Below are 15314 nucleotides of genomic sequence, written 5' to 3'. Positions count from 1 at the left end.
TTAGTTTTCATTATACGCTTTCAAAGAAAGCTAGGATGGTACTTTTTAATTATTTTTGCCAACTTTCTACAGAAAGCATGAGAAACTCCATTGGTATTTCGTGACTGGCATTTAAATACCTTTCTTCTGTCACATAGTATTTCTGTTACATAACTGATCACCTAAACATCCATTCTTGGATTCTGGTTTTGGGAAGTTAGAGATATAAATCAGATAGTCAGTAAAATATTCCAGATTTCTGAATTTACTGTCTTGTACTTTAGCCTGCATAATGGTAGCTGCATTCATTTCTGAATGTGTATTATTCAAATAAAAGCATAATGTTATGTCTTTGAACACTAGACCAGTACAGCTTTTCTAAGTCAGTGGGAGCAGGAGTAGTCCTCATAAGTCAGTTGAAAGAGACTCCTACTTTCAGTTGTCAGAGCTATTTCAGAGATATTATGGAAAAATTACACCACTCACTGAGAACTGCCTTGGAGCAGGAGGCTCAGAACCTGATCAGAAATGTTGCTGTTTCAGACCAGGCAATATACTTTCTCAGATTTCTAGGGACAACAACCAGGTACAGATATTTTTACAAGTTACCATATGAGGCAACAGAAGTGTGGTTAAGAGTAGGGGGGCAGCAAGGGTGGGGGAAAGTCTTACTCTTCTGTAGTTACACATATCTGATTCTGGTTAAAATATTTAACAGAAAAATCACTTGGAAAACATATTATAATTTTGCAAATTGTTTTTACACATTTGTTTCACATATGGAATGAAAAAATGTGTCTGAGAATGCTGGTACCATAGTGCTAAATTCTTATTGTCTCGCTCATTTCCTGATGAGATCCATACACAAAAAGCCTTGAAATACAAACTGACTATGAAGACTCCTGCTGCACAAGCCACTGCTTTCATGACAAGACTGACAAGCATTTTAACAGTGTATGATTGCTGTTTCACCAGCTGTGTTTGGAGCAGAAGGAAATGCAGGTAATGTTACAACATCCCAAAAACGAACACAGAAATCTTAAGAACACCAGAACATACCAGTTTCCTCTTCTTTTCTACATAAATGTGAACGGGACCCAAGGAATCAGGACTTTTTACCTGCCAGCTACAGAACGAACTCAGATTTGTTCACAAGGAATTCTAAATGTCCTAAATTTGTCTCTCTTTTTGATAAAAAGTAAATGTGTTATTACTGAAAAAACTGAAGAACCCACAAGTATAATGACTGGATTAATTTACTGAAAACAAATCTTAAAGCTGGTAAATTTCTGTTTTTCCTTTTTTGTCAAAGAAATTTAGCAAAACATATTTTTTTAAAGAAAGATGCATTTGTCAGACTTTTCTTTAACAAATATATGGATAGGCTTTTAGTAATGGAAAGTAAGCTCTCATTTTATTCTTGTGTGTTTGGTTACTGCCCAGACAGTGAACATGTTTGTCCTTTCAGAATTTCTGAAGAGTTATTGCATTTGGTATGTAAGCAAAGAACTTTAAGACGCTCTATCATTGTCAATGTTTTGGGGCTGGTTCAACTGCAGGAGTGGGTTTTCTATGCCACTTCTTCATATTTTCTCCATGCTAATGTAGGTAATTCCACAAGGCATACACAACATAAAGTTGTCACTTGTCCAAACAGGAGGATGTCTGCTTTTAACAGCTGAGATACAGGATGATACAGGCAGGGAGCAGATCAATTTGATCAGCCCCTTCAGCAAACTGTTTTGATAGTCCTGATTCTCATCAGCATGGTTTCAATGGGTTCATCACAATTAAACAAGGTACTCAGCTCCTCCATCATATATCTTCCTGTTTACTCTCTATTCTATCCAGTCTTCCAGTAACTTCCAAAATGACTGATACATGAGCTATATTGCTCAAATTCACAAAGTCCAATAATCAGATCAAATAAAGAGGTCTTCTTTGCACTCTGTCATACATTCCTGCTAGTGTACCAGTGTGCACTCTGGTGCAGTTCTTGTTCAGTGTGGACACAGTCTTGATTGACTTGGAAATGGTCTCATCCTGTTTGAAAGGTGTCACATTAAGATTAGAGGGCATCTCATATTAGGAAATGAGTGAAATGATGAGGAGTACATTCAGAGAGACTGACAACTTGATCATCGGATGAGCATTCAAAAAATTCATGAGGGATTCAAGGGAGAGGCTGGAAGCCTGTTTAAAAATAATGTTCTGTAAAATTAGTAACTCCATCTGGGATGTAACTTTCAGTGCCCAAGTCATGCCACATTGCAGACACCAAATGGGTATTTCCATCATTGTTTCTCATTTATTGCATATACATATAGCTCCATAGAGCAAAGTGGCAGACTTAATAAAGGCCCAGTATGTTCTGAGTATTAGAACAGGAGAAGTGATGGAATGCAATCTCTTGAAGAACAGAAAAAGAAAATACATCTTTCTTTCTCCTTACAAAAGCAATTTGACAAGGTGACAAAAACAAAAACACTGGCACAGCATTCAGAGAGTTCACAAATATCCCAGAACATTGGTGGTCTGCCTGGACTTCAAGGCCTTGTTTGCAGATCTACAATACAGAAAACAGCTAAACTTTTTAACAAAACTCTTGGAGAGCACACAGATGTTCATTCTAAAAAGTATGTATGTCAACACACGAATAAATGTCAATGGTTTGGGGCCAGTTTGACTCAATTCTGTGGCTAGTAGAGCAGAGGGACCCACTGACCCATGCCCCAGAAGAGAGGGAAAGGAGAAAAGGTAGGGAGATTAACCTCAAAACAAAACAGCAGCAACTAAGGGAGAAAACTAATGACTAAATGTGATATCAGAATGAGAGATAACGCAATATAATGTATTATAGAATTAATAGAATTAATGCTAATAAATCAAAACATGAGAGAGAGGGTCCAAAACCAAAGGCCTTAGTCTAATACTGAAGGTGATATGGCTAGGGAGCACACACTGCAGGGATGAGCAGTAGAAGAAAGGAAAGTCTCATGATTTGTGAGTGGTTTTATCTTTCCCTCTAAATGGAAAATAGGAATGAAACAGTGAAAGTCTTCTGGGATATGCAGTTCTTCTCCTCTTCTGAGAACCACGTACCCAGAAATATTAACAGTTCACAGAACTGGACCATTAACTCTTCAACTCCCGGTGCTTTACATGATATTATTATGTGGAATACAGATAACAACAACAACAACAACAAAAATAGTAAAACCATGACAATCATCTAGCATGTTAGTTAAAACTAGCATCTTATTTTTAAATAATTCATTAGAACTTAACCCAAGTGTATAGAAATAAGAGTCACTAAGAAAAACAGGAACTGACAATTTGCTTGCTTATTTTCTGAAAGAAAAAAATAATAGCAGTCAAAAAAAACTCAAAAAAACTGGCCTGTGTGAGTCTAATGAGGTAGAACACAGCAAAGTGCAAAGTTTTGCACTTGGGTTGGAATAATCCCAGATATGTACACAGAGTGGGAGAAGAACTCCTTGAGAGTAACCCCACGGAGAAGGACCTAGGGGTCCTGGCTGATGAAAAACTGACTACAAATCAGCATTCTTGCAGCACTGGAGGCCAGTGGCATTCAGGATAAGGGGGAAGGTTTCAAGTTCAAGGAATGCAGGTTTAGATTGGAAATCAGGGTCAAGTTCTTTACAGAAAGAGTGATGAGGTGCTAGAACAGGTAGGTTGTAGATGCTCCATTCCCAGAGGTGTTTAAGGCCAGGTTGGATGGGACTCTGTGCAGTCTGGTCTACTTCCAGACCCAGAAGCTGGTGGCCCTTCCTGAGGCAAGGGGGTTGGAACCCAAAGATCCTCGAGGTCCCTTCCAACCCATGCCATTCTATGAATCTATGAATCACATTCAACTTTCTGCCAGTCAGAACTGAAATTCTGAAAAGCTTCATAAACAAGTTACTATTTTATTTGCTTCCAGCAGATTTTCAGTTAGACGTTCAGAGGTGTGAGAAAAAACAGAATCTGCCTTAGAAGGCCACCAACATTCATCCCATCAACAAAGGCTGCATTATTATCTTAATTTCCTGAATGTCCTTACTGTTCAGGTCGCTCTGAAAGATCTATTTCAGCACTTACTTGTGTGAGAATGGTACATGAAGCGGTTCTCAGTCAGTTGTTTGTTTGTTTGTTTGTTTTTTCCTGGAATTACCACTTTGTTATGTTTATTTTATCTTTTGGATTTTAACTGCTCATAAATACTTAGATATGAGACATCTAGGGAGACTACTGACAATTAATAATACAGTTATACTATACTAATTTGCTATGAAATAGCAGTTGAAGAGGGAAATGGCCTCTCTCAGGTAAGCTCATAGAGACTAAAAGCCAGGTAGGTTTTTCAGAGCTCAAAAGACTAATGCTGAATCACAGAACCATCTGGGTTGAAAAGAACCACAATGATCATCTAGTTTCAACCCCTTTCTATGTGAGTGGGGAAGGAGAGAGCATCAAAGAGACAAAAACACTTCCAAGATGCTCATGCACAGGGGCTGGCCTTTTGCAGGTGCAGCTGGAGGAAGAACACACTGTATGCATTTCCCAAACAGACACATCTGGGTTTTTCCAAGTCCTCCAAGGGGGAAAGCAGGAGAAGGTTGCACCCTCCCCAAGGAATGTCTCAGTGTCCACATTTTTGGCTGTGCCAGATGGGGGGGTGACAGCTCTAGCATCCCGACACAAAGGAGCTGAGGGTGAGAGGTGGCCTGCTGTGTTCCTCTCACCCTCAGCTTGAGGGACCCTAAGACAGATAAGGTTTAGTTTAGATATTAGAGAAAGTTTTTCACACAGAGGGTGGTGATACACTGGAAGAGGTTGCCCAAGGAGGCTGTGGATGCCACATCAGTTCAAAAATGTTTCAGCTCTGCCAACACATTCAAACAAGGTTCTTGTCAGCCTTTCCACCGTCAAAGTCTCTCCGGATGGCTGAATGGCCCTCTGATGTGTCAGCTGCTCCCTCAAATTTCATGTCATCTGCAAATTCACCGAGGTGCATTCTACTCCATTGTCCATATTGTTAATTAAGGTATTAAGCAGGTCTGGACCTGCTATAAACTGCTGGAGTTATTACAGTGACTTCAGATAAAAGTCCGCTCTTCACATCTGCCATATTTTTAATCCAAATATGCAGATAGACAATTCACCATGAGGAAAAGGTGGGACATAAAGAACTGAAAAACACAAATTCCAAGTTGTTGTATTTACTACAGCACTTCTGTTTCTAAAAGATTAGAGATTCAAACTGAAATGATTTAGAGTAAGTGGTGTGCTGTTTTGACTATGGTTTTGTAGTATAAGGTGGCTATCAATCCAGGTGAGTATTTACATAGAGGAATGGGTAAGCCATCCACCTACACCTTCTGCAATACAAGGAAACAGCCCAAGAGAAAGTTCTGGCTTGCAAATCCCCAACCTGAGTATATCTGAAGTATGATTTGAACGAGAGAGGTGTGGGATTTAACCACACAAGACAGAAAACCTAGCTTAGTATTGCAACACTGCATATGGGTAACCTTGTCTCTGTAAGGGAAGCATTCTCATTTTGTGTCTATTCTGTTGGTGATCTTAGCAGGCTGGTTAGGATGCTCTTGCAAGTTCCTAACACAAGTTTTCTCTAATTAGCATATAACTGGGCTTATCTATTGTCAATTAAGATACTTCCATCTGCCATTTGCTGGAAACTTAAGTGCTTAGCCCAGTTCAGAAAAGCCCATCTAGTCACTGCAAAGAGAAGTGTAGGCAGGAGATAATACTGTGCCTACATCCCATATGTTAGATTTTTTATCTGAAAGTCTACCCAAGTTTCACTCAAAACAGTTAGAAAAGGGGACTGGTTGCTCAGGATAATAATGATAGTAATCAGCTTCTAGCAGCTGAGGTCACATTTGGTCCTTTGGCATTGCCACTTCATGTCACTTTAATCACTACAGCTGAAGCAGCTCAAGATTCTGTCAAAGACTGAGATTCATAGAATGTATAAGTACATTAACCAATGGGTGCCCTTACTCCTGCACAGCATTGTGCAGAAGCTTGTGATCTCCAGAGAGATAACAGATAACATGAAGCAGATTTTTACTGATTTAGTTAATCTAGAGCTAATGCACTACAGAATCAGGAGTAAGAATACTTCCAGGAGGCAATGGTGTGTGGCTTGAGACAATACTAAATGTATCCTGTGCTCAACTTGCTTCACTTCTATGCATATCAAATAAATCACAGAACTCAATATTCAAGTTCTCCTTGGTGCTTGCACAGTACACCCTTGCACCATCCTTCTGCTCCCCACTAAGAGTTGAGACATGTTTTTGGGGCTTACGACTAAGCTCCCCCAAACCAACTATGCTCTCTGACTTGGTAAATTTTCTGTGGCTGCTGCCAACATCACCTTGGTTGAGCATCAGGTTTCAATACAACAACAAAAAAAGCCAAACTAGCAGTGTCCTTGGCAGCAGCGTACCCTCCATCCCCACGCCCCCCCATTTCCCCACAGGCTATGGCGCCGGGCCCACTCCAACACTCCGCCCTCCACCCGCTAGGCCGCCATTGTAAACGCTCCGCCCCTCTCAGCCCCGGCCCCTCCCCTTACGTCGGCGTCGGGGGGCAAGGACGGAAGCTGGTCGGTTGTGAGTCGACTGGAGAAGGTAGCCATGGCGGCGTCGGCTGTGGGCATGGGGCAGCAGTGGGTCCTGGTGGAGATGGTGCAGGCCTTCTACGAGGTGCGTTGCCGTGGGGTGAGGGGGAGGAGGCGAGGTTACGTGCTGCGCGACGGAGTCGCAGTGGGGACCGAGGCCCAACCGGAGCGACTGAGCTCTTTCGCTGCGGCTTCGCACGGCCTTGGTCCTGGTGTAGGGATTTCCTGGTACAGACAGCGGAAAGCGGGGTTCTGACCCCCAGAAGGAAACGGCCGCGAGATAGAGTGGAGCCTCGCCGGCGGCTCCACCAGCGCCTTCCTCCCTGTAGCTCTGTGGAGCGTGCAAGGCTGCAACAGATCTTTTAAAGATGCAGGCTGCTTAAAAAACTGCAGTCTGGAATGACTGTAGCGTGTGTATTTGGGTGAGCGACTGAACAAGCATTTGACTTGCCTCCAGTTAGAATAAGATGTTTTTGTGTGTTTTGTGTTTTTTTTTTTTCCAAATGGTGTTTGAAGTTGCTGGCAAGTAGCATGCTCTTCTCACTGTTTGTGGCTTTTCTTTGATATCGATCAGCGAGGCTGTCTGGAAGGAATTGCTTGTTTGTTTTACTTCTTTTGCAAAACCAGGCAGGTGGTAACAAAACAGCAGTCTCAGTTGGGAAACCTAGTTTATTGAATAGTTAATTCGCAAAAGTTAGGTGTTTTGAGTTTTATTCTCGGTCAGATGTGAATAGATAACATGACTTTGGGTTCAAGTTCTGTCTTAAAGCTGCGTGGCATTGTTGGTAATGCTTGGGAAAAATCCCAGGGGCTGGTTCAAAATGTGATCTCAAGTTCTAGCACTCAAGAAAATATCATCTTTCTACTGTGTGTGTTCTTTGAGTCTTTTAGAAGTAGTACGCACCTGCAGTATAGACTGTAACCTTGCTGAAATGAATTAACTGAACTCATCCTTTAAACCATGTGTCAAATAATGTTGCCGTAACTACACAAAGACCTTAAGTTACTTCTGCTACTAGAGACTATTGAATTTTGTTATTGTACTTTTTGTGCTTTATTTTCAGGCTCCTGCATACCATCTTATTTTGGAAGGAATTCTAATTCTGTGGATAATCAGGCTTATTTTCTCCAAAACATACAAGCTTCAAGAGCGATCTGATCTAACACTTAAGGTATGGTGGAAAAATATTTTTCTTTGTGGGAACAGTTGGTAGAAACTGATGTGTTTGAGCCACTGCTGCAGCAAATTATGCTAGTTTTTCTTAGGATATCAAGGGATAAACTTTTAAGTAAGGAATTGCTTAAACGCTTCAGTTCATGCTTCTAAAGTAAGCATGACATTTGGGAGTCTAAAAATGTTAGAAAACAAAGTAACAAAACTAATATAACCATGGAAAGACTAATGAGCTAGTAAAAAGTGACTTTAGTCTAGGGCAGGGAGTCTCTGGAACAGGTTGCCCAGAGAAGTTGTGACAAACATAAATGCGTACAATGTGTTTTACAGATATCCCTCGACTGCATACAATAAGTTCTTGCTGTGGTACTTCTCATGAGATTCATGTGAAGTTTGTTGAACTTGAGAAGTGGAAAGGAATGTTAATTGCTAGGAATAAAAATTGTAAAAAATTACACTATATGGATACTGGATACGTTAATTTTCAGTTGCAGGGCAAAGAAGAGTAAAGGCTGAAGTGCTAAGAGCTGCAGTATAGCGAAGGGTATGACTTGAGATGTTAATTATTGACACCTGTAGCTTTTTGTTACCGGTATCTGGTGTTTCCTGGATGGCCTGCTCTAGATATTTCTGCTTGATCAAGGAGCTTGGACTTGATTACCTCCTTAGTCCTTTCCAGCCTTAACTGTTCTTGATGGAAAGTACAGATTGAGGAAATGCCTTTTAGTCTGGTGATATATTTAAGTTATTTGACAATTGATAAAGGAAATTTAAATTGGTCCGATCTATGAAAATTGAAGGAATGTTCTCAGTATGAACAGCTGTATTTGGAAGGGAATGTCCTGTAAAAAAGTGCTTATGTGTTGTAAGTAATGTACAGTGCTCGCATTACAATAACATAATGTAAATGTGCAGTATGCAAAGCAGTTCTGTAATTAATTGAAAGTAATCATAAATACAGCAGTGAAGTAAAAATGTGAATAAGCCTTCTGCAGCTGGAGGAGTACTTAAGCAGACTAAAAAATCAAAGCTATGGTGGGATTCTGTCACTTTTGCAGGTGATGTGAAAAAGCTCTTTTGTGTGTGAAATGGCTGTAGGCAGCGAAGAAAATCTTAATCTTCACTAAGAATCTTCAGATAGCTTAAGCTGATCTGTTTAATGCAATATAAGATTCTGTACAAGCTGGCTTTTGTGTTTGTTGAGCTACATGTAGTAGCATGCCAGCAAGGAGAGTGCTGCTTATTTGCCCTCTCCGTTGTCCTAGTTTAATTCAAGCTGTGGTGTCCAGTCTCTGCAACACCAGAAGTAATGACTGGGATTTTTGTATGCAGGCAGTGGAGATAAGTCAGCTCACACAGTGGAGCTCAGACTACCCTTATGACAGCCAGTTACGTAACAATACTTGATGTTTCTTAGTGACTTGCTCTTGGGGATGCTGCCAGTGAAGAGCTGACTTCACATGCTACTTGTTACCAAAGACTACCAGTATTGCATAGCCATATAGCATGATCTGTCAGGACCAGTCTGACTTGGAAAACGAGAAGTAGATTATATGTTGTGCAATCTAGTGAACTTACAAGTCACACTTCTAAAACAGTGAAGAAATCCACCCAGACATGTCTCCTGGGTTTAGTCAAATGTGTAGCAATAGTACTATGAAACCTAGTGCAAGAATTAGCTTTCAGGCTGACTGTCAGCATTCGTAACACTGCTCGTGTATATTGCTGTTGGTTCAATTTAAAAAAAGAAAATTAAAAAGAAATGAAACTCTTGAATAATTAACTAACGAACTGGAGTACTTTCTCTGACTGTAACTTCTTGATAGTTTGGGATTTTAGGAGGAACAAATAAACCTATGGCTAGACAGAATACTAAGCATGCAGATTCTCACAGACTTTTTATTCAAAGTATAATCTATTGAAAAGCAGCAAAGGGCCGGTGAGGATTGATGAAGGTTGCCAAAGATTGCATTCCATCATTTAGTTACAGACTTACTCTCCATCCAACAACTTTTTTGCACAACAATTTGTGCAAAAGGAAGAAACCTTCTAGATCTGACAGCCTTTCACTCTGCAATAAAAAATACTGAGCTTTTCTATTGAAACCCTACTGGGAGCCATGCCTTATGTACAAGAAAAGGTAGTGTGTTTTTGTTTGTTTAAGTTTTACAATGTTCATTATGGTAGTATAATAAATTTAATTAGAGTAGTATTCACATGGAGACTAGAAAATTCTTTTCAGAGAAGAATGTTTAATGCATGGCCAGGAAATCATGTAGGCCATGAGAGCTGCCTCTTGCATGTGTAGTGTTCAAGAATTGAAGAGGATCAGAAGGTATTTGAAGAGAAAAGCAGATGTAGTTCCTTCCTGTGAGCTTCCAGTTCTTTCAGGCCAAGATTCCACTATAGGTAAAGACATTTACCAATTGGTGGCATAATTCTGTAAATACCGATAACTTAAAGAGCTATTATTTGAGGACTGATATGACTGCAAATAGAAAAGGTGTTATTAATCTTTGCGTATTGACACAGTTGTATATTGTTCACTGTTTCAAAACACTTGTGCTAGCAAAGACATGTCTCCTGAAGATAATTGCTTCATTCTAGTGAGGGAGGTGATTATGCCCTTATGTTCTGCCCTTGTGTGGCCCCATCTGGACTTCTGTGTTCAGGCCTGGGACCCCAGCACAAGAAAGTTGTTGGAGTGGGTCCAAAGGAGGGCTACAAAGACTATTAAAGGGCTGGAGCACCTCTCCTGTGAAGAAAGGTTGAGAGAACTGGGCTTCTTCAGCTTGGAGAAGAGAAGGTGTGGAGGGGACCTCATTGTGGCCTTACAGTAGCTAAAGGGGGACAACAGAAAAAACAGGGAGAGACTCTTTGCTGAGATGTGTGGTGACAGGACGAGGAAGAATGGTTTGAAACCAAAAGAGAGGAGAGATTGTGTGTTAGGAAGAAATTATTTTCCACAGAGAAGCTGTGGATATGCAATCCCTGGAGGTGGTTGGGGCCAAGGTTGGATGAGGCCCTGAACAGATTTGATCTTGTGGGTGGGAGCCCTGCCGATGACAGGGATGTTGGAATCAGGTTGTCTTTAATAAAGTTTTCAGCCTTATGCATTCCATAATTCTATGACTTTTTGAAAATCAGGGTAAAAAAAACAACAACTTGTTTAAACAACAGCAAGAGGAGGGCTAGGGAGAATCTCCATCCCTTGTTGGACACTGAGTGACATAGTGACCAGGAATGAGAGGAAAAGGCTGGGGTACCTAATGCCTTCTTTGCCTCAGTCTTTAATAGTAAGACTTGTTACTCCCTGGGAACACAGCCCCTTATGCTGGTAGATAGGAATGGGGAACAGAATAGGCCCCGCATAATCCACAGGGAGATGATTTTGGATCTGCTCTGAAAGCTGGATGCTCACAAGTCCATGGGGCCAGATGGATTGCACCCTAGAGTGCTGAGGGAGTTGGCTGATCTGGTTTCCAAGTCACTCACCATCCTTCAACAATCCTGACTAACGAGGGATGTCACAGCAGACTGGAGACTGACAAATGTGACTCCCATCTTCAGAAAGGGCTGATCCTGGTAGCTACTGACCTATCACTGACCTATCTCACCTCTGTGCCAGGGAAAGTTATGGAACGGATAATCTTGGGAGCCATCAGGGATCAATTAGAGTCAGCCAGGGGATCAGGCCCAGTCAGCATGGGTTCACAAATGGTAGATCCTGTTTGGCAAGCCTGATTTCATTCTGTGACAAAGTGACCCACTTAGTGGGTGAAGGTAAGGCTGTCAGTGTCTGCGTGGACTTCAGTAAGGCCATTGGCACTGTCCCCAACAACAGCCTTGTGGAGAAGCTGGCTGCTCAAGGTTTGGATGGGTTTACGTTCCAGTAGGTGAAACACTGGCTGGATGGCCGGGCCCAGAGAGTTGTGGTCAATGAAGTTAAATCCAGTTGGTGGCCAGTAACCAGTGGTTTCTCCCAGGGCTCAGTACTGGGGCCACTTCTATTTAACATCTTTATCTTGATGAGGGGATTCAGTGCACCCTCTGTAAATTTGCAGACAACTCCAAAATGGAAGGAAGTACCTCTGCCTGAGGAGAAAGGCGCTACCAAGGGACCTGGATAGACTGGTTCCATGGGCCGAGGTAAACTGTATGAGTTTCAATAGGGCCAAGTGTCGGCTCCTTCATTTTGGTCACAACAACCCCAGGCAACCCTACAGGCTTGGGGAGGTGTGGCTGGAAAGCTGCCTGATGGAAAGGGACCTTGTGCTGATGGACAGTTGTCTGAATGTAAGCCAGCAGTGTGCCCAGGCGGCCATGAAGGCCAGTGGCATCCTGGCTTGTGTCAGGAATGGTAGGGAAGTCATCCTGCCCCTGTACTCACTACTGGTGAGGCCTCACCTCGAGTACTGTGTTCAGTTTTGGGCGCCTCAATACAGAAAGGACATGGAGGTACTGGAGCAGGTCCAGAGAAGGGCAATGAGGCTTGTGAACAGCTTGGAGAGCATGCCCTGTGAGGAACAACTGAAGGAACTGGGGCTGTGTAGTCTGGAGAAAAGGAGACTGAGGGGAGACTGTATTGCTCTCTTCCAATACCTGAAACATGTTAGCAGTGAAAGTGGGGTTGGTCTCTTCTCACTGATGGCACATGAAAAGATGAGGGAAAATGGCTTTAAGTTGTGCCAAGAAAGGTTTAGGTTGGATATGAGGAAAAACTTCATTACAGAATGGGTTGTTAAGCACTGGAATAGGCTGCCCAGGAAGGTGCCTGAGTCACCATCCCTGGATGTGTCTCAAAACTGTTTGGCTGTGGTGCTCAGAGACAGGATTTGGGGGAGGATTGTTATAGTTAGGGTAGTATGGCTAGGTTGTGTTTGGACTTCATGATCTTAAGGGTCTTTTCCAATCTGAACAATTCTATGATGCTGTGATTCAACAAGGCCAAGTCAAGGTCCTGCACCTAGATCATATCACTCACAAAACTGAATGCAGGCAGGATGGAGAAGGGACAGAGAGCAGGCACGAGCAGAAGGACTCGAAGATGTTGGTAAATATAAAGCTGAAAGCAGTATGTTCAGGAGGGCAAAGGGGGTGATTCTCCTCTACTCAGGAGACCAGACCTGGAGAACTGTTTTCAGCTCTGGAACACTCAGCATGACATGAACCTTTTGGAACAAGTCCAGAGGGCCACAAAGATCTGGAGCACCTCTGCTGTGAAGACAGGCTAAGAAAGTTGAGGTGATTAAACAAGAGGAGGCTCTGAGGAGACCTTACAGCGGCCTTCCAGTACCTTAAGGGAGCCTACCAGAAAGCTGTGGTGGTAGGCTCTTTATGGTGGAATGTGGTGACAGAACAAGGAAAAAAAGTTTAGAATTACAAGAGTAGAGATTTAGAATTGGTAGAAGGAAGAAATTTGTCACTGTGAGAGTGTTTATACCCTGGAACACACTGTGCAGAGAAGCTGTGGATGCTCCACCCCTGGAAGTACTAAAGGCCAGGTTGGATGGGGCTTTTCAACTCAGACTATCCTATGATTTTATTTCATATAGAAAATATCTTGTCCATGTCTTGTCAGTGGTGTCTGATCTGTGATGCAGTTCCTGGATACTGCAAAATTTTGAAATGGAAGACTGGAAACTCCTACCAATTTAGTATGAGTAGCAGGGAGAAAATTAGTAACTCTGGATTGTTCGTATGCTTACAGGTCTCAATTTCATTTGCACTGTGCTAATTTAGTGTAGTTTCTTATTTTCAACTCCTGTGCTATGTGCAGGGTCACCAACCACCAGACCAGGCTGCCCAGAGCCACATCCAGCCTGGCCTTGAATGTCTCCAGGGATGGGGCATCCACAACCTCTTTGGGCAACCTGTTCCAGTGCTTCACCACACTCTGTGTGGAAAACTTCTTCCTAATATCTAACCTAAACCTTCCCTGTCTTAGTTTAAAACCAGTCTCCCTTGTCCTATCACTATCAACCTATTTAAACAGTCATTCCCCCTCCTGTTTATATGCACCCTTCAAGTACTGGAAGGGTTAGGGTCTCCAGAGCCTTCCCTTCTCCAAGCTAAACAAGCAGTTTCCTCAACCTTTCTTCTTTCGAGAAATGATCCATCATCTTAGTGGCCCTCCTCTGACCTGCTCAAAGAGCTCCATGTCCTTCCTGTACTAGGTGCCCCAGGCCTGGACACAGTTCTGCAGATGGGGCCTCACAAGAACTGAGCAGAGAAGGACAGTCACCTCCCTCTCCCTGCTGGCCACCCCCTTTTTAATGGCCTTCCAGGCTGCAAGCACACATTGCTGGCTTGTGTCCTCCGCAGAGGTGCTCTCAAGGAGGTCTTCCCCCAGTCTTTATAAAGAGCTTGAACCAAAATCAGAATACCGTTCTTTTATGTGGATCAACTTAGCAAACAGGGATAGGATTGTTGTTTCATGCTACGAGTAACCTGAATTCAGGTAATACTTTTCCCACCATTTTGGTGCTATGTTGTACAACAAACTTTATAGGATGCTTCATCTAGTAGTCTGCCATCTGAAATTATTAGCTGAATGTTGTTGAACCTGAGATTTACAATACAGTAAAAAATAGTAGTATATGGAGTAGCATTTCCATGCATGCACAACTATGTGCAGGGCTCCAGTGATCTGTTCTGCAGTTGCTGAAGAAACTAAATACCTTTTCTTACATGAATGTGGCCATTTCAAAATAATGGACAAATTTAATTGTGATATGTGTGTATGTCCTTTAAAGCATATGCCACATGGGTAAAATTATAGAAAAATAGAAAACTAACATGAAAAATAAATGAATAAAAAGGTATTTAAACTACATCTGCAAAATATTAGAAATACAGATGAATATGCTTACATAAAAAGTGAAATTTCCATTTGTATGGCAAAAAAAATAGGCCTTTACAGAGTTCTTGGGAATACTAATTTAGATTCCAGAAAGACCTAGAAACAAAATTATTTGTTAGCTTAGTAAAAAGAAACTGAATAAAGTGCACAAAAGTAAAAGCTATTCTGACATATTGTTTCCTTTTGATTTTAATGATCTTCATTTGTTCTTGTACACTGAAGGCTTGAAAGGAAGTATTTAATGGAAAACAAAACAAAAAATCTATGTTTCTGAGTTAATTTTAAAAGTAGATTACAATTCTTTTATTTAGGTATTAAAATAAGTATCCTTAAATATTCTATAGAAATGTAACACCATTGTTGTCAAAAGTTAGTTAACAAGTATGATATCAGACTTACCTTGTTATACTAGTAAGTAATCCTCTTTAAGAGTTTTTCTTGTTGCTATGAAGAACAGTTTTGGTGGTATTCTTTAGTAGCTGCTGATTTATATGGAACTGGTCTAATGCCTTGCTGGTCCAGTACAGATTCTTCAGAAAATCATTTAACTGAGGTTTTCTTAAAGCACTTTGAAAATAAATATGCATTAAGTTTTCTTTTATGATTAGATGGGGGGGATATGTGGTTTCGTTTTGATGTTGTCTCAA

At 41.5% G+C, this 15314-nt stretch overlaps 1 protein-coding gene and 1 long non-coding RNA gene across 3 annotated transcripts in view; one reads left to right on the top strand and one right to left on the bottom strand.

Annotated features, from left to right (window-relative positions):
• Positions 1-6724, bottom strand: part of LOC146753810 (uncharacterized) — a 20407-nt gene extending 13683 nt beyond the window's left edge. The window contains exon 1 of one of the 2 annotated variants that reach the window (XR_014939399.1): positions 6587-6724. This is a non-coding gene — a long non-coding RNA (uncharacterized LOC146753810). The remainder of the gene's footprint in view (positions 1-6586) is intronic. The other variant, XR_014939398.1, reaches the window with a different exon arrangement.
• SPTLC1 (serine palmitoyltransferase long chain base subunit 1) overlaps positions 6587-15314 on the top strand; it is a 22735-nt gene continuing 14007 nt past the window's right edge. Inside the window, exons 1-2 of the mRNA XM_015849385.3 lie at positions 6587-6716; positions 7696-7803. Coding sequence (XP_015704871.1) covers positions 6648-6716; positions 7696-7803 — 177 coding nt within the window. The 5' untranslated portion in view covers positions 6587-6647. The remainder of the gene's footprint in view (positions 6717-7695; positions 7804-15314) is intronic.

The sequence above is a fragment of the Coturnix japonica genome, chromosome Z (genome assembly GCF_054131305.1).
Source record: "Coturnix japonica strain WE chromosome Z, WE-NBRP24, whole genome shotgun sequence".
Lineage (NCBI taxonomy): Eukaryota > Metazoa > Chordata > Aves > Galliformes > Phasianidae > Coturnix > Coturnix japonica.
This window is presented reverse-complemented; position numbering and strand designations above follow the sequence as displayed.